This window comes from Sapajus apella, unplaced genomic scaffold (assembly GCF_009761245.1).
Source record: "Sapajus apella isolate SASKATOON/1434 unplaced genomic scaffold, GSC_monkey_1.0 scaffold121, whole genome shotgun sequence".
Lineage (NCBI taxonomy): Eukaryota > Metazoa > Chordata > Mammalia > Primates > Cebidae > Sapajus > Sapajus apella.
This window is the reverse complement of record NW_022437061.1, coordinates 1,965,944-1,984,962: the sequence shown is the minus strand read 5'-3', so window position 1 is coordinate 1,984,962 and position 19,019 is coordinate 1,965,944. Positions and strand designations below refer to the sequence as shown.

Below are 19,019 nucleotides of genomic sequence, written 5' to 3'. Positions count from 1 at the left end.
GGTCACCATGAGATGACAGTGGTTTTAGAAGACCTCTCTTTAACCATATCTTTCCTTGTTCTCTCTGGTAAGATGCTAGCTAGTCTACCTCTATTGGTATCACATCTAGATTTTGATTAATTGTCAATTGATTGTGCTACTGTTTCAACAATACCTTAGGGGATAAATGGCTCCAAATTCTAATCAATTACACTCAAGCCTCTTTGCAGGGCAATCTTTGAGGCCAGTCTTTTATTCTAACCCAAAGACGGTTTTTCCTTTTTCATTCCCTCCTTCTCTCTGTTAAACTGTATAGCCGATGTATGGTTTAGCTTGTTACTTTCATGGACTACCCGTCTCCTCCTAATTATCTTATATCAAAATTGTCTTGTTTTTGACAGTGTCCCTAGGCTTGTATGTCCCGATGAGCTATTTCAAATAAAGAAACTTCTCTTAGGAAGAACTATGGAGCTCTCTGTTTTTGCAAACTACCTGTCCGTCAAAACAAAACTCTTAGACACTTCTCCAGAGCTGTGCCTCAAGGGCAGGTGCCGTGGCCCAGTGCTGCTAGAATGATAATCCTGTTACTAGCTCATGTTGGTAGGAGGGGCATGAATGGTAGTATCCCCTGGCCTTCCTGGCTTCCCTCTTTTGGAATGAAACCTTTATCCTACAAATGTGCTGAGATGAGAATGAATTAGACCCAACATTATTGATTTGCAACATGTAATGTATAACTTCTACCCTATGAGTGGGTGCTGGGTGAGAAAATGGAGCCATAGATTTATCTGCTGTTGTTTAAATAGGAACTTCTGTAATACAAGGCTGGAGGAGATAGAAAGTTCTGGCAGCCTGCTCCTTCTGGAGAGATACCAGACTGGGATCTGAAACAGAGCCTTGTGTTCTTAGGTGCAACTGACTGGAATGGAATTTTTTGTCATGTTGTGCTGGTAGAGGATAGGTGGAAAGAAATAGTGGGTCATGGCTCAAATGCCACAGACTTGCATTTCTCTTACAGAGATTTAGTAGATTTTCTTGAATAAATGTTTATGCATTTGCTATATGACCATGAAGAATTTCTAAAGTTTTAAAATGATATAAAAATATTTTTCACAAGTTTTTTTTTTTCTTTACTGGGGATAGGTTCACAGACTGGTTACATCATCATTCTGGAAGTATCTCCCTGTCCATAGTTTTCCTAATTTAATAAAAATATTGTTCTATACTATTTATGTTCATATTGTTACCATACGAACTAATTATTTCATTTACAATGATGAATGTTTAAATCAAATTTGCTATAATATATATGATGGTAGATGTTTCATATTTTATAAATAAAATTCTAAAAACTTTATTACATATACCAAAATCCTCATATTTTCAAGTCTTGCAGTTAGTCCTGAAAAACCATATATGTATATAAAGTCAGCCCTTGTTGGTTTCACATCTAATAATACTGTATTTTCAACATTCATTTGGTCTAAAAAAATTCTGTGTATAAGTGAACCTGTGCAGTTCAATCTCATGTTGTTTGAGGATCAACTGTGAATGTGTATATGTGCCTATGTATCTTCTAGCTAACTATCTCATATTTTTTATATATTCATCCATCAATGAATGCTTGAGTTGATTCCATATATTGGCTGTTGTGAATCTTACTGGAGGGGAAACAGGATTACAGTTATTTCTTCAAGATACTGATTTCAATTCCATAAGCTACATACTTAAAAGAGTGATTACTAGATAATACAGTAGTTCTATTTTTAATTTTTTTAGGAACCTCCGTACTGTTTTCCATGTAGGCTTAACCAATTTACATTGAAACCAGCAGAACAAGTATTTCTTTTCTACATATACTTGCTAACATTTGTGACTTTTTTTTTTCCATAAGAGCCAACCTAACAGTTTTGAGGTAATAAATATCTCATTACAGTTTTAATCTGCATTTTCTTAATTAGTGATGTTGAGTAATTTTCATATAGCCAATGGACATTTTTGTATGCTTTCTTTAGAGAAATATCTAGTCAAGTCCTTTGCTTACTAAGAATATCACATTGTGTGTGTGTGTGTGTGTGTGTGTGTGTGTTTGTGTGTACTTTTTGCTAATGTGTTATATAAATTTTTTATATATTTTGGATATTAACCTCTTACCAGATATATGATTTGAAAATCTCTCATTGTGAGTGTCTTCTTTGCTGTGCAGAAACTTTTTAGGTTGATAAAATCCCATTTGTCTGTTTTTGCTTTTGTTGCCTATGCTTTGGCAGTCATGTCTCAAAAATTAATGCCCAAACCAAAATCAAAAAGTTTTTCCCAAAGTATATTTCTCCATTCAGTTCTGCTAATATTTGCTTTGTATTACACATATAGGTTCTCTAAAGTTTGGTACATACATATTTCTAATTGTTATATCCTCTAATTAATGGACTCCTAATTCTTGATATAATTAACTGAAGTTTTTGACTTAAAGTCTATTTTGTCCATTATTAAGATAGTCCCTTCTGCTCCCTTTTGCATATAATTTTCATGAAATATCTCTTTCTGTCCTTTCATTTTCAGCCTCTGTGTGTCCTTAAAAATAAAGTGATTCTCCTGTAGGCAGAATATAGTTGAACTTATCTTTTTATTTATTCATTCACTGTATGTCTTTTGATTGGATTATTTGAGCCATTTATATTTAAAGTAATTTTTTATAGGTAAGAACTTACTATTACATTCAACTGAGAACCAAGTCAAGAATGCAGTCCCACTTGCAATAGCCACACACATACAAAATACCTAGAGAATTAGAAAGAGAATTACAAAACACTGCTGAAAGAAATCTGAGGAGACACAAACAAATGGGAAGTCATTCTGTGCTCACAGATTGGCAATATCATTATCATTAAAATGACCACACTGCTTAAAACAATCTACAGATTCAATATGATTCCTATGAAACTACCAATATTATCTTTTCACATAATTAGAAAAAAATTCTAAAATTTATATGGAACTGATAAAGAGCCAGAATAGCCAAAGCAATCCTAAGCAAAAAGAACAAAGCTAGAAGCATCACATTATCTGATTTCAAACTATACATTACCCAACTTCAACTTTTAAAGCCACAGTAACAAAAACAGCATGATGCTGGTACAAAAACAGACAGAGACCAATGGAACTGAATAGAGAACCCAGAAATAAAGCTGCACACCTATAACCATTTGATTATCACAAATAGTTATATGTCCCCATTAACAACCATTTGATTATGACAAATGGTTACAGGTGTCCCCAGTGACAAAAATAAGCAATGGGGAAAGGACTCCCTATTCCATAAACGGTGCTGAAATAACTGGCTAGCCATATGCAGAAGAATGAAATTGGCTACTCTTTACAATATACAAAATTAACTCAAGATGGATTAAAGATTTAAATATAAGGCCTCCAACTATGAGAATCTTAGAAGAAAATCTAGGAAACACCATCTGAACGTCAGCCTTGGGAAGGAATTTATGACTAAGTCCTCAAAAGCAATTGCAACAAAAATAAAAGTTGAAGCTGGGCATGGTGGCTCACATCTGTAATCCCAGCTCTTTGGGAGGCCGAGGCAGGCAGATTACTTAAGGTCAGGAGTTCAAGACCAGACTGGCCAACATGGTGACACCCCATCTCCACTTAAAAAAAATGCAAAAATGGCTGGGTGTGGTGGTGTGTGCCTGTAGTCCTAGCTACTCAGGAGGCTAAGGGAGGAAAGAGATACTATCTTATACCAGATAGAATGGCTATTATTAAAAAGTCAAAAGACAAGAGATGGTGGTAAGGCTGGGGGAAAAATTAACTAATTTACATTGGTGGGAATGTAAATTAGTTTAGTCACTATGGAAAGCAGCTTGGAGATTTCTCAAATAACTTAAAACAGAAACAGAACTACCATTTGACCCAGCAATACCATCACTGGGTATATATCCAAAAGGAAATAAATCATTCTAGCAAAAAGACGCATACACTCATATATTCATTGCAGCACTCTTTCCAGCAGCAGACATGGAATCAACTTAGGGCACCTAGGTTGATTTTAACAGTGGACTAGGTAAATAAAACATACTACATGTACACCATGGAATGATACACAGCCATAAAAAAAGAATGAAACAATGTCCTTTGCAGCAACATGGATGGAGCTGCAGGCCATTATCTTAAGTGAATCAACTCAAGAACAGGAAACCAAATACCACATGTTCTCATTTATTAATAAAAGGGGGAGCTAAACATTAAGTAATCATGAACTTAAAGATGGCAACAGTAGACACTGGGGACTGCTAGAAGTGGAAGAGAGGGAGGGGAACAAGGCCTGAGAAAATAACTACTGATACTATATGTACTACCTGGCTAATGGAATCATTTCAACTCCAAACGTCTGCATCACATAATACACCCATAAAAAAACCTGCACATGCATCCCCATAATCTAAAATAAAAGTTAAAATTATTTAAAAAAGGAACTTACTATTTAAAAAAATATTTTTCTGACTTTCATAGTTCCTTTGTTCTTTCTCCCTTTTTTGCTGTCTTCCTCTGTGATTAATAATATTTATAGTATTATGCTTTGATTCCTTTACCCTTTGTGTATCTACTTACTACATGTTTGTTTCCTTGTGGTTATCATGAAGCTTACATAAAATATCTTACAGTTACAACTGTGTATTTAAGCTGATAACAGCTTTACTTAGGCTGTATATAAAACTTCTATGCTTTAACTTCTCTATCCCCCACACTTTATGTTATTGATGTCACAATTTACAACTTTTTATACTGTATACCCAATAACTAATTCTTTTTTTTTTTTTTTTTTTTTTTTTTTTTTGAGATGGAGTTTTGCTTGTTTCTCAGGCTGGAGTGCAATGGCGTGATCTCAGCTCACTGCAACCTCCTCCGTCTCCCAGGTTCAGGCAATGCTCCTGTGTCAGCCTCCCAAGTAGCTGGGATTACAGATGCCTGACACCATGCCTGGCTAATTTTTGTATTTTTAGTTGAGATGGGGTTCCGCCATGTTAGCCAGACTGGTCTCGAATTCCTGACCCTCAGGTGATCTGCCCGCCTCGGCCTCCCAAAGTGCGGGATTACAGTCATGAGCCACCAGGCCTGGCCCATTAATTCTTGTAGCTATAGTTACTTTTACTTTTTAAATACCTTTCTCCTTTAATCTTCATACTAGAGTTAAAAGTGATTAATACACCACTGATAGTATTAGAGTATTTTGAACTTGACTATTTTCTTACCTTTACAATGAGCTTCGTACCTGATTTTATGTTCTTAGTATACTTTCATTTTAACTTGAAGAACTCAATTTAGCATTTCTTTTACATAATGAATTACCTCACCAATTTCTTTCAGGGCGGGGGAGTTTTCTCCTTCTTTTATTGTTTAAGGACAGTTTTGCTGAATATGTTATACATAGCTGATAATTTTGTTTATTTTTATTTAGCACTTTGAATATACCATAGCGCTCTCTTGGCCTGCAAGGTTCGTTGAGAAATCTACTGCTGAGAAATCTTATAGGGGTTCTCTTGTTTAGGATGATTCACTTTTGTTTTGTTGCTTTCAAGGTTTTTTTTTTTTGTTTTGTTTGTTTGTTTGTTTTGTATTTGATATTTGAAATTTTTATTTTAATGTGTTTTGGTATAGACTTGTTCTGGTTCAATCTATTTGGAGGTTTTTAGGGCTTCATGAAGCTGAATACCCATTTTCTTCTGCAGACTTGAACATTTTGCGGCCAATATTTCTCTTTATGTTTAATTTATTTGGGGTTCTTTGGGATTCATGGATCTTGATGTTCATTTCCCTCTGCAGCTTTTGGAAGTTTTCTGTTAATATTTCTTTAAATAAGCTTTCTGCCCACATTTAATTCTCTGTTCCTTCTGGACCTCCCCAAATGCGTTTATTGGTTTTCCATATGGCAGTCCTGGTGCCTGGATCTTAAGGCATGGACTTCATCCTGAGTCCATAAACGCTGTCCTAGTACTGGGGAATGTCTGGCATCTCGGTTCAAAAGGCAGATCTGGTGCCTGTGACTATAGGGACAGGCCTAGAGTCTGGACATATAGAAGTGAACAAGGAGCTTGGGTCCATGGGAGCCAGCCTACCTAGTGGTGAGGTAGACCTGGAGCCTGAGTCTGCATGGGGAGGCCTGTGTCACAGTCTTCTGGTGCTAGCCTCGAGCCTAGAGCCATGGGGTAGCTGGAAGCCAGGATCCACAGGGGCATAACTAAAGTCTAGGTCCACAGGGGTAGGCCTGAAGCCTGGGTCCACAGTAGCTAGCCTGGTGCTGGGATGGCCCTGAAACCTGTGTTAGCATGAGCAAGCCTGGGTTACGGTTCTCTGGTACTGGCCTGGAGCCTGAGGCCATGGGGGTGGTCTGGAGACTGATGCTTGTGAAGGCTGGCCTAGCTTTGGTTCACTGGGGTGAGGTTGGTGCTGGGATCTGCAGCAAAGTTGGGGGCTCACTTTATTCTCTTTCTTCCATAGAGAGGGAGGCTTGAGGAAGGTGTGATGTGGGTAATGTAAAAATGTTGTTCCTACCCTCTCTAATTTGTCTTTTCTTATTTGTGTGTTCCACTGATGTGCTATAACATCTTACCCATATTCCTTAGCTCTTGTGAAGATATTTTCTTGCATGGATGTTTGTTCAAATTCCATGTTTCTGTGAGGAAGCAAGTGCTAGATACTCCTATCTTGCAATCTTGCAGATGTCACTCCAAATAGAACTATTAATGTTATTTTATAAGTCAGCACTCAGACGGACATATATATTTGGAGAGGGGAGTGGCTCACTTTTGTATCTTCTACTATTGCTTACTAAAATCATTCTAAAGGAAATAAGATTTCTGATTCCTTATATAGCTGGAAATTTCTTCATTGCACCATTCTACTGAGTGATATTTTAGCTGGGCATAAAATTCTAAATTAATATATTTCCCTCAAAATTTTGAAGTTATTACTTTATCATCTTCTAACATCTAAAACCATCAATAAGTAATTAGGTTTCACTTATATATTGTTTATTGTAGATCCTCATTTTTTTATTTTTAAGGTTTTTTTGTTTTGTTTTGTTTTGTTTTTTGAGATAGAGTTTTGCTGTTGTTACCCAGGCTGGAATTCATTGGCACAATCTCAGCTCACTGCAACCTCTGCCCCCTGGGTTCAAGTGATCCTCCTGCCTCAGCCTCCTGAATAGCTGGGATTACAGGCATGTGCCACCACACCTGGCTAATTTTGTGTTTTTAGTAGATACTGGGTTTCACCATGTTGGTCAGGCTGGTCTTGAACTCCCAGCCTCAGGTGATCCACCTGCCTTGGCCTCCCAAATTGCTGGGATTACAGGCATGAGCCACCGTACCTGGCCAATACTCTTTACTCCTTATAAATTCTATGATTGTTAATGTTCTGAAGTTTTCATATATGTATCTAAAAGTAATTATTTTAATATTTCTCAGAAATTGGTAAAAATTTCAAACTTAGTACACATCTTTCTTTAGCTCTATAAAGTTATCAGTGATTTCCCTTAAAATGTTATGTCTATATTCATCTCTAGTAACCTCTAGTATCACCTTCTGAAACTACTATGTCAGAATTTATTATGTTCTATATCACAAGCCATGTTTTCTAGATCTTATTTCTCTGTGCTGAATTCTGAGATGAGTTCAGTTTATTACTCCAGAAGATTTGTTTTTCTGTTGTGTTCATATTGTTATTTAGTGTTACGTTAAAGTTTTATTTTTTAATTTCAACAATTATATATTTCATTTTAAATATTTCTAATTACTTCATTTTCATAATTATCAATTTTGTATAACCCCATGTTCTTGTGTTATAAACTTTATTCTCTCATTGCTATAATCCCTTCTTTATCTTGATAATGGCATAAAAAAGACTTAAAATTCATTTGGTTTGTGCTAGTATGCCTATTTTCCTCATCCTCAGGTTTTCTTTCTGTCAGGTTTGTTGTTTGTCCTTGTCTTTGTTAAGTGCCTATGTTGATATGTCCCCCAAGATATCTCATCCTACAGGATCCTGGTCTCTTGCAGCAAGTTTGCGGTGGCCTTAGCCAAAGCTCCAATTATGATCTGGTACAGAACAGGCCTTGCAGTCATGGCTATCATTCTTCAAAGATTCATTTCCAGACTTGTTCTTGCTTAGCTTTAGACTTCCATAACTGAACAAAATTTGCTGCAGGAGCCCCAAGCTATATGGCAGAAAATGTTGCTATTCCAAGCAGCCAAGAGTAGGAAAAGAGGTGGCATCTTTCCCATCACCCAGCTCCATACAAGTTGTGCAGACATGGCTCTGAGCTATATGCACAACTTGTGTGGGTATAAAGAATGCCTTTTCCAAGCATTCACCTGGGTCCAATCACCCACCTTGCCTGTGGACTAACTTCACAGCTGCAGGGTGTTCTCAACTCATTTGTTCCCCACTGCTTTTAATTAAGATGACATCCTTATTCTAGTCTACAGAGACCTCTCTTTCTTGTTTTCAAGAACAGCTATGTTTATTAACTTTAAAAATAGTTTACTCTTACATCTGAGTCTGGAACAGACGGAATGAAGTATGTTTCAACATTTACTCAACTGCTATTATTGACCAGAAAACCATAAAAATAATTTCTTTACAAATAATGTCCTATGTTATTTATTATATAATATATGTAGTATGGATAACATGCAATATACATCACAATATGTGTAGATATATTATTTCCCCATATATATATTTCCCCATATACAGAATCATATCCAATGGAATGATAGGTTTTAAAGTTAATAGACTGTAAAAGGAGAATAATTGCCTTTCAATAAATCCAACATTGGCAGTTTCTCTCCAGCATTTGATCAAATCACAGTTTCTCTGGTTGATACCAGATGTAACTGGCTCAGGTTTAGAGGCCATACTGAATGAAAAGTAGATTGTATCTTTCATCTCTAGACTCGTACACAATGCAGCATGAACCTTTAATTCTCAGAGACACGCAGGAACTAAGACAGTCTGAAGGATGAGCATATTTATATTTCCCATCTCGTGTTCAATCCTGAACATAAGCTAATTAAGTGGAATGTCAGATAACATAGCCTGTATTATTTAAATTACTATTTCTAGCTCTTTGTTTTTCAATTTTGCTATTGCTTTAAAACTTTATCTTGGTTAAGTACAAGTACTATGCAACTCGTCTTATCATGTTTTAGACATATTAAAGATCTCTGCTCCATTTGAAAGTAACCATTTGAGCATTTACCCTGAAATGGCAACAGGCAATGATTTCAACATTAGGGAAGATAGCACGGACAATGGTAAATGGCAGCTTAAGAATTTAAGCGCTTCCCCAAAATATCTCACCTACACTCAGGAATGTGCTCTCTCCCCTAACACTTTCCAAATCATTACTAATCAACTCAAATCAAAGCCAAACAATACAAAATCAACAACAAAACCCACAGCAAATTTTAAACAGCAAGAGAACTGGACTAGAATTTAGAAATTCTTAGTTCTAGTGCTAGGAACACAGCAACTAGGAGTATGATCCAAGATTAGTTATACGACTCTGGGAATTATATATAATATCAGAGTTATAGATACCTAACCCATGAGAATACTTCAAATATGAATATTTCATAGAATATTCACTAACTATTCACAATATATAATATTCTTATCCATTTGTCTATTCATTTGTCTAACAAGCACTTACTGCTGGTTTATTATGCAAAGCTTTGTCTGCTACTGGAAATTCAGAAATTGAGAAAATTACATAGTCTGCTTTAGGAGCTCGTCACAAAAGAGAGTCAGATCGCTGTAATAGAATATGGGATTATGATAAAGAAATGCCCAGGGTGTGGAGGAAATGAACCACAATGGAGTAAGGGAGGGGGACACTTATCCTGGATTGTGGCAATGAGGGCATGTTTTTCAGGCATGTTTGTGGCAGCGAGGGCTCGTGCTAATTCTTGAGAGCTATAAGTACATCAGGTGAATGAGACAAAAACCAACTCCAAACAGAAGAATCTAACTATGCAAAACACCATGGAATTCCAATAAACTTGGAAAGATTTAGGAAACTGAAAAGAGTTTGAAATAGTGTATAGGGTGTATGTTGAAGACAATGGTTGGTGAGAAAGCTGGAGTACAAACACAACCACTAAATGATATAAAACATTTCATTCTCAACATGTACTTAGGAGAAGAGAAAGGCTGATTCATGTGCAAATGACCACATTACCATTCAGGTACATCCTGTATTTACAAGAGACTTGGATTCTCTATTGAAAATGTCAAGAACCACAAGTTTTGCATTATACTGAATTCTTGTAAAAAAACATAACTGAGAGTATCTAATGATCTGGAGAAATGAACGTGACTGAAATCCACATGATAGGCTTAACCCAGCTTACTATTTATTGTTAGAGGAGAGATGAGTCTGAGTAGATCTTAGTGTTCATTAGTCAGATTGGACTCTATTCCAGGCTTCTATGGAGTCAGTTTGAAGTTGTGGAGAGGGAGAAGCCATAAATAATTTCCCTAAAATTCTGTGATGTTGGTGCAAATCTGAGAGGGAATACCATGAGGAAGAAGCATTTTTTTCCATTTTGCCACAGAACTCCAGGCAGCTCCACCTAAATGGCTTCAGCATATCTAGAATGGAGTGTGCACTTGGGAGACTGTGTCTGGCTGCAGTGGCAGCTGTTCTTGGCAAGAATAATAGACCTCATCTCAACACATACGTACAGATATATGCTGTGGGGAAACAGTTATGAAGAGGTTGAAGCAAGAGAAGAGAATACCATGTAATACCTGACTGGATCTGCTGAGTATAAAAACCTATTAGAAACTCTCAAAAATATCATTAGCAAAGGTACAAAGCATAACTAAGAGCGACTGCACACAGAACTTTTAAAGTGTTAGCACTATCCAGGAAATAGTAGGACAATATTCAGGTAGAAAATATTTCCATTATTTCAATAGAAATTTGCTGAATAGCTACTACCTGCTAGGTACTATAGTAGGTATGAGGGATAAAACTGTGAAAAAGGCACCCAAAATTCCTTCCCTAATGGAGTATACATTTTCATAGGGAAGATGGCCAATGCAATGCTGGGTAATAATAAGTATTAGAGGAAAAACGACTGCTATTTTTAAATAGGCCTCTCTACACATATACCACTTAAACAGAGACATAAATTAGAGAGTGTGATTACGAAAGTTAGTAATTTTCAAACTTTTTGGTTTCAGAACCCCTTTATGTTCTTAAAAATTATTGAAAATCCAATAATTATATCTAATGATACTATCATATAATTACTTAATGGCTTATACTTAATGATATTATCATATAAGCAATTAAAATTGAATTATTTAAATATTTATTTTGAAAAACAGTAAGTCAATTACATGCTAAAATAAATAACACATTTCAATTAACTATTCCAAAAATTTTTTAAAAATGAGAAAAAAGGAAGTGTCTTAAAATTTTGAAAATCTTTAAGGTCCTACTTACCAGAAGGACAGCTGGATTCTTAAATCTTCTTCTATATTTAGTTTCACATACATATGTAGCTAGAAAAGGCAGGAGTGTTTTAATAGCCTTTTACAATAATTGTAGATATCTTTCTTTGGATTCTATGCCAAAATTTGACAAGTGATAAATTCTTAAAGGTTAATTACAATGTAGAATTTGAAGCCACTTCAATGAATTCTGTAATATTCATACTCCATACTCTGTAATGCTAAAATCTATTGATCTATCTTGCATTTTGAATGGATTCAATGACATTATGTATTGCTTATTTGGAAAATAGCACTTCATTGAGTTTTGTGGATATTCCACGTTGCCACATATCATTATACAATATAAAATTACATTCGTTAATATCACTATTGATCTTATGAGAAAAAAAAAACATTAAATATTGGAAAGCTGTCAAGCTCACAGTGGGAATACTGCTTTTGCTTGAAATCAAACTTTAGCCTGGCACAGAGGGCTAATATAAGTTTACTAAAACTTGCCTGGGTGCCTTTGGCACCTATTAGTAGACTTTGCTTTTATAACTTCCTTCCTACTGACAAAAGCAGATGATTTGGCACTCTGACCCACTTCCTGCAAAGCCAATTGATGGTTCTATCTCTATTCCAAAGCAAAGACTACCCACTCATCTAACTTTCTGATCTGAGGATTATACCACTTTCCAAAGAGTAGAAAGAATATGGTGATGAATGTAATAAATGAATAGATGGTTCTATCTCTACCCCCAAGCGAAGGCTACCCACTCATCTATCTTTCTGATCTAAGGATTATACCACTTCCCAGAAGACTGGAAAGACTGTGGTAATAAATGTAACAAATGACTTCACTCTTCATTTGAGACACCATCCCCCACAAACAGGGAGTGGTGTTTTCTCCCACAGGCCCAACCTTAAACATATAATAATCACGTAACAACAGTAGGGGCAAATAGTAACAAGAGGTTGTTCTATCACACCTATCAACAGACTGAGCAGTGTTAGTTATAATTTTGATCTTCCACAAAGCATAAAAACAACAGTGTTTTGGACCAAATCTCACAGAGCCTACTGTAATAGGTGAGGTCCATGTACAAGCCAAAGTCAGGAAAGAACAGGTGCTTTAAGAGAATAAAAAAGCTCTCTTTACTCCTAGAGATTTAATGCATGGCTCTGTTACCTTGCCTACAAGCTTTGTTTTGGGAGAATTTATAGGTGCTTATGATATACTTGTGATGCAAGGAGCAAAAATAAATAAATAAATACATAAATAAATAAGTTCATATTCATTTAGCAACATGGAAAACATTCAGGGAAAGAAACTCTGAACAGGCTTGAGATGAAATCTTGCAAATCAAAGGAATAATTTTTTTAAAGTAAAAAAATTTCATTAAAATCAAACCAATAAAACATCAAAATAAAGCAAATGTTTGTTTTTAAAAATCAGCAAAATCCACAAATGTGGATTGGAGAAAGCTTCAAGACTTTTCCTCAAATATGTCAAGGGTCTTCAAGGCAGATTTTTATGCTACCATAACAATCCCATCCCATTTAGTCTAATAGGAATGTGATGAGACAGTACCCTCCCTCACATGTGGGAGTACAAAGATAACCTGCAGAGTTCCTGTCCTCAGGGAGCTTGAAATATACTATTTGGAAGATGACTGGCATAACTGAAATTCGATGTGATAAAAAATATATCAGATTTATGCATAGTTAAAACCAGTAAAAGAAAAGAAAACTACTAAAGTCTTTCCTGTTTATTAACAACCCTTAAAAAGCATATGGTAGCTGAAAGACTATGTCCTCTGGGAGGCCTTCTGTGCCACAGCAATCATAACACCAGACCAAGTCCCCTTCTATAGATACCTATGGCATCCTGCACCTCTCTCTCTCACCAATTTTCAAATTTTGCCATTACATTTGTTTGTTGTTACTTGATTAGTGTCTATTAGACTATAACCTCCATTTTAAAATACGAATGTGAAGTGTTATACATTAGGAGAGAGTTATACAATTGTAGCTAGAACTCTGCAAACTTTTTGCAAGTTTAAACACAAATTCGTTTTTTGTTTTCGTTATATATGCGTTTTCGGTTCTATTAAAAAGTATGGTCGAGAAAAAGAGACATGTGACCGACATAACTATAAATTCCTAAGCAACAGCTACCTAAGCCTGATGCCCGCTCTTTCAAATATGTTAACACTTACACTTAATATAAAGCAAATAAACAAGAAAAATTAAAAGCACATCCCACTGCCCAAAATCATGGCAGCAATAGCCAAAAACAGAATAAAAAATAAATATCAGGAGCTTTAGAGTTATACAGGCTTGGTTTCCAGTCCTAGTTTAGTTACTTTATTATATGACCATGAGCAAATCAATTCACTTTAAGCCTCAACTTTTTTCATCTATATTATAGAAATAATAACCTTACTGACCTAAGGGTATTATAAGATTTAAATAAGATAATGTTTCAGAAATGCTCAATAAATATTAGTCATTATTGCAATAATAAACATTACGAGCACTGATATTTAAATAAATGATGACAAGCCTATACTAATTCTATTTGAATATAGAGTAATCTTTGAGTAGATTACATTAAAATCTGTTTGCTACCAACCACTGAGTTTTTAAAAGTAATGTACCATGATACTCAGAAATGACAATATTTTAATTATTTAAGCATACAGAAAAGATTTAAAAATGTCCCTATACGTGTTTTTTTGATCATTTTTGTAGTGTGTTATTATTTTATTCTTTTACTTATTTACTATATGATTTAATTAAATTGTCATTTTTTTGGTAATTATAGAGTCACATGCCATCACAGGAAATAATACAAGACACTATACAATGGTAATATCTTGCCAAACTATAAGACAACATTACACCCAGGATATTGACATTGATATAATTAAGATATAGAACATTTCCATCATCACAAGGGTCCCTCATGTTGCCTTATTTAAGCCACACCCAGTTCCCTCCCAATCATGTTGTCCTTGACACCTGGAAACTACTAATTTTGTCACTTTCAAGAATGCTATATAAATGGAATAATGTATGATATGATTGAACATAGAACATGTGAGATTGGCTTTTTCACTTCACAATTTGCTGGGTGCATTCAAGGTGCTGTGTGTATCAATGTTCATTCCTCTTCACTGCTGAGGAGCAGTACATGAATGGATATATATGTATATATGCTTTTTTATTTTTTTATTAATGTCAAGAAACTAAATAAGACAAATTTAAAACTAAATAGGCTTTTCTAAGGTCTAAAATACTTATATAGTACTGGGTGTGGTGGCTCATGTCTGCAATCCCAGCACTTTGGGAAGCTGAGGTAGGCAGATCACTTCAGCTCAGGAGTTGGAGACCACCTGGGCAAAATGGTGAAATCCCATCTCTACAAAAAATATAAAAATTAGCTGGCATGGTGGTGTGCACCTTGTAGTCCCAGCTACTTGGGAGGCTGAGATGTGAGGATCACTTGAGCCCAGGAGGTCAAGGTTGTAGTGGGTCATGATTGTGCCACTGCACTCCAGCCTGAGAAACAGAGAGAGACCCTATTAATAAATAAATAAATATATATATATATATATATATATATATATATATATATTAAATAACGATGTTGGGAAAAAATGGATCTGCACCTATTTATTACAAAACATGTTTCAGTTAAAATCTAGATTTGTCCTTGGCAGACCATAATATTGTAGAACAAGTTATTAATGTCTTCTGGATAACTCTGCAGAATTGAAGAAAGAGTTCAGCAATAAGGAATCTTCAAGGCAGAGAAGAGTAGAAGACATTTCATAATGGTAAAAGTCAGGGACTCAAGTGAGAGCAGGTAGAGGAATCCCTTTTCCATCTCTTTCCATCATATTCTTGCCCCACTCCTCTCTCTTGGTGCTAATTAAGTACTAGATGACTTATTTCTATTACATATATGGCAATAAATTTGAAAGCCGAAATTATCCTCTATTTTAGTATCCTCAGGGCTTCCAGTTTCCCATATCTTTTTTTTAAAAAAAGCTTTATTGAGATATAATTCACATACTACATGATTCATCCATTTAATTCACATTTCTTCTTTTGTTTCAAGAAAAGGCAACTAATTAAACGTGTTTGGTACTTTGTAGGAGACTAGCCATTTCAGTTTAGTTCATCATTTCCATGTTCTTCTGTAATTAAAAAGTTAACAGCTTCAGAAAACAACATGACAGCAGGTAGAATCTTGCCAGTGATTGGAAATGAATCATTTCAATATTCTTTATTTTGCTTTATAATTATGAAATCAATACATTTTAGAAAATTAACTTAGAGAATTTAGAAAATGATAAAAAGGAATCTATATTTATCTATCAGAGACAACTTCTAATTGTATTTTTTAATTCTATCTTTTTTTTCTGTTTGTGAGTATGTATGCATGAGTGTGTGTGGTCATATCTCTTTCTACAATGAATATAATAGAACACAAATGTTTCTAAAAATATAATTTAATTGGATCTATAGGATTCATATAGATATACATCATCATCCATCACCCATTAAATGTTCCATCTTTGTTGAATGTTTGGAGTGTTTCCGCTTTTTGCTATCATAAATAAATTTATAACAGATATCTTTGTATATTATCTCTGTAAGCCATGATATAATTCTCTTTAGGATAAATTCCTAAATTTTGGGAACTGAGATAGTGTTTGTTAACAAGCTTGCCTCCCAAAAAAGTTTTAAAAATTATTTATTTGTATTTGGAGAAATTTACTTATGTTCACTATCTAATCCAGTAGCAAGGCTGCAGTAAAACTAATGTCATTTTCAGAGTTCTTTCCAAACAGTTCAAAACACTTTGCAGAGCTCCCATTAAAATATCATAAAATTTATCATTAAGTAGAGGAGGGAGAACCCCATCAAATGTTTTTTCTTTTTTAATTCAAATAAGTAAATTTAGGGGTGGTCTCTTAGTGACCTACAATAATGTATATTACTCTTAGTATGCATAAAGGGTTTCTCACTCCTTCTGATACGGTGCTCCACATTATTTTTAGGACTATCATGAGCAACTACCATGGGAAGGATATATATGGTAATGTGGATTTGGGGGTATATGTGTATGTGTATTTTAAAGAGACAAGGAATCTTTCTGATGTTTCTTAAAAAATATGTAAGCAGGAATTATGAAACACGTAATAGAAACTCAAAAAATTTATTGCAATGCACTTGCCCTTTTATTTACAATGTAATATCTGATTCTTATATTATCATCTTCATTTGAAAGGCACATATTAATAAAATACTGAGTGAATTGTCTGCAATCTGCACACTCAGAGAATAACTATTCATTCTTTGAATTTGTTCCAACTGCAGGCATAAAGTCCACACTTCTGCACAGTACTCATTCATTCTTGGGCTTTGTCACAAAGGTAAGTCATTTTTAAAATAAGCAATTATTAATTGAACAAAATAAGTGTGGGGGAAATGCACTTCGGTAAAAGACAGAGCCAGAAGCCTTTTTCTAACTACATAAATGAGAAAAAGAAAAGACTTTCATAGAAAGTTGAATTAGAAGGCACCACAGACATATACCAATACACATTCCTTCCTTCTCACTGCTCTCCTTCAGAGCCAAAGCCACACCTAAAGCAGGTGGCCAGGTGCTCTGTCAGAGTCTCCACAGTACATTTCAAACACCACCTCTGTATGGATTATTACATAAGCACTGACATGGAACATTTTGATCCCTACAATTTTTAAACAATTTTTAATTTTCCTAGATATTAATTAGATATGCTGATGCTATCAAAATGACACAACTAATAATGACTGCAGATCTAATAGAACTGTTTCACTTTCTGCCAGTCAATACATGTCTGGAACAGACATTCAGCAATCCTATGCTCTGAATACACCATTGGAATAGTGACTTCACCTACAGAAAGGCTTATATATCTACCCACACTAGACAGTAAAGCAATGGTATTTTCTAGCTTGTTCATTGAAGACACTAATTTCTCAGTTGTTTCGCTGCCTCTTCTCTACCTTTCTTTGAACTCTGCAGGTGCAAGCTCTGAGTCAGTGGTGCTGATGCAATGTCATATTACGCTTTCATGAAGTAAAACAGCCCCAAACAAGGTATGAAAGAGAATCTAAGGCTGAATGATTCCTGAAAAGTTCATCTTCCCCTATGATGACCTTCCTTACCTTCTAGGAAACAAATTTAAACCGAGACCAAGATAAGCACTTGACTTTTTTTTTTTTTTAGGCAGTCTCACTCTGTTACCCAGGCAGGAGTGCAGTGTTGCAGTCCTGGCTCACTGCAACCTCTGTCTCCCAAGTTCAAGTGATTCTCTCAAGTGATTCTCGTGCCTCAGCCTCTCAAATAGCTGAGATTACAGGTGTGCACCACCACACCTGGGAAACTTTTTGTATTTTTAGTAGAGACTTGGTTTCACCATATTGGTCAGGCTGGTCTTGAACTCCTGACCTCAAATGATCTGCCCACCTCACTCTCCCAAAGTGTTGGGATTATAGGCTTGAGCCACTGCACCTGACTGGGTAAGCACTTGACTTCTAAAGAAAGGAATTCATTCATTGAACAGTGAGTTTTCTAGTCTTAAAGGCAAGGTTCCTCAGTAAGTACAAGAAACAGAAATATAAATAAGACATGGTCCTGGCTGCTGGAGGTCACAGTAGAGTGAATTCCATTCCAGTGCTGTCCTACTATAATTCTTACTATTCCCTCCTCATCACATATGTCATGTAGGTCCCTTCTTTGTATTTCCATTCTCCTTCTCCTCTTTATTATTTTGCTATACATCACAATATGATTTTCAAAGAGGATTTACACTTTATATGAAAGCACATGTCATCCCATGTTAGTACAATGTATTTAAAATTTACAAAATGTAAAGGCTTATTTTATTCCTGACATGGGTGTTATTAAACGACTTTTTACAGCTATAAAGTACAACTTCATATAATCCCATACAAAGTAAGGTTTATTTAAAAAAAAAATACATGCCTGTAATCCCAGCACTTTGGGAGGCCGAGGTGGGCAGATCATTAGGTCAGGAGTTCAAGACCAGCCTGGCCAATATGGTAAAACCCCATCTCTACTAAAAATACAAAAAAAAAAAAAAAAAAAAAACTAGCTGGGTATGGTGGTATATGCCTGTAGTCCCAGCTACTCAGGAGGCTGAGACAGGAGAATTGCTTGAACCTAGGAAGCAGAGGTTGCAGTGAGCAGAGATTGGGCAATAGAAGGAGACTTCATCTTGAAAAATAATTAAAAATAAAATTAAAAAAATAAACCTAAAAAGAGATAAATCCATTGAAAGTATGGTGGGGAAAAATGCCTTATACCTCGTCTTCAGTGTAGTTCAGATAGCATTTATTGGAGTCTCTTGATGAAGTGAGTGATAATACTCAAGGGACATATCCAAAAAGGCACATAAAACTTAAAGTATGATTTTCAGTCATATAGTGACACGAGC

At 35.3% G+C, this 19,019-nt stretch overlaps 1 protein-coding gene across 13 annotated transcripts in view; it reads right to left on the bottom strand.

Annotated features, from left to right (window-relative positions):
- Positions 1-19,019, bottom strand: part of MTHFD2L (methylenetetrahydrofolate dehydrogenase (NADP+ dependent) 2 like) — a 185,017-nt gene that overhangs the window by 52,174 nt on the left and 113,824 nt on the right. For 2 of the 13 annotated variants that reach the window (XM_032261010.1, XM_032261009.1), the window contains one exon: positions 13,585-15,086. The exons of the other annotated variants lie outside the window; for them this stretch is intronic. In XM_032261010.1, the coding sequence (XP_032116901.1) occupies positions 15,025-15,086 (62 nt within the window). In that variant the 3' untranslated portion in view covers positions 13,585-15,024. Of the gene's footprint in view, positions 1-13,584; positions 15,087-19,019 lie in introns of those variants that run through there. 13 annotated transcript variants of the gene reach the window in all.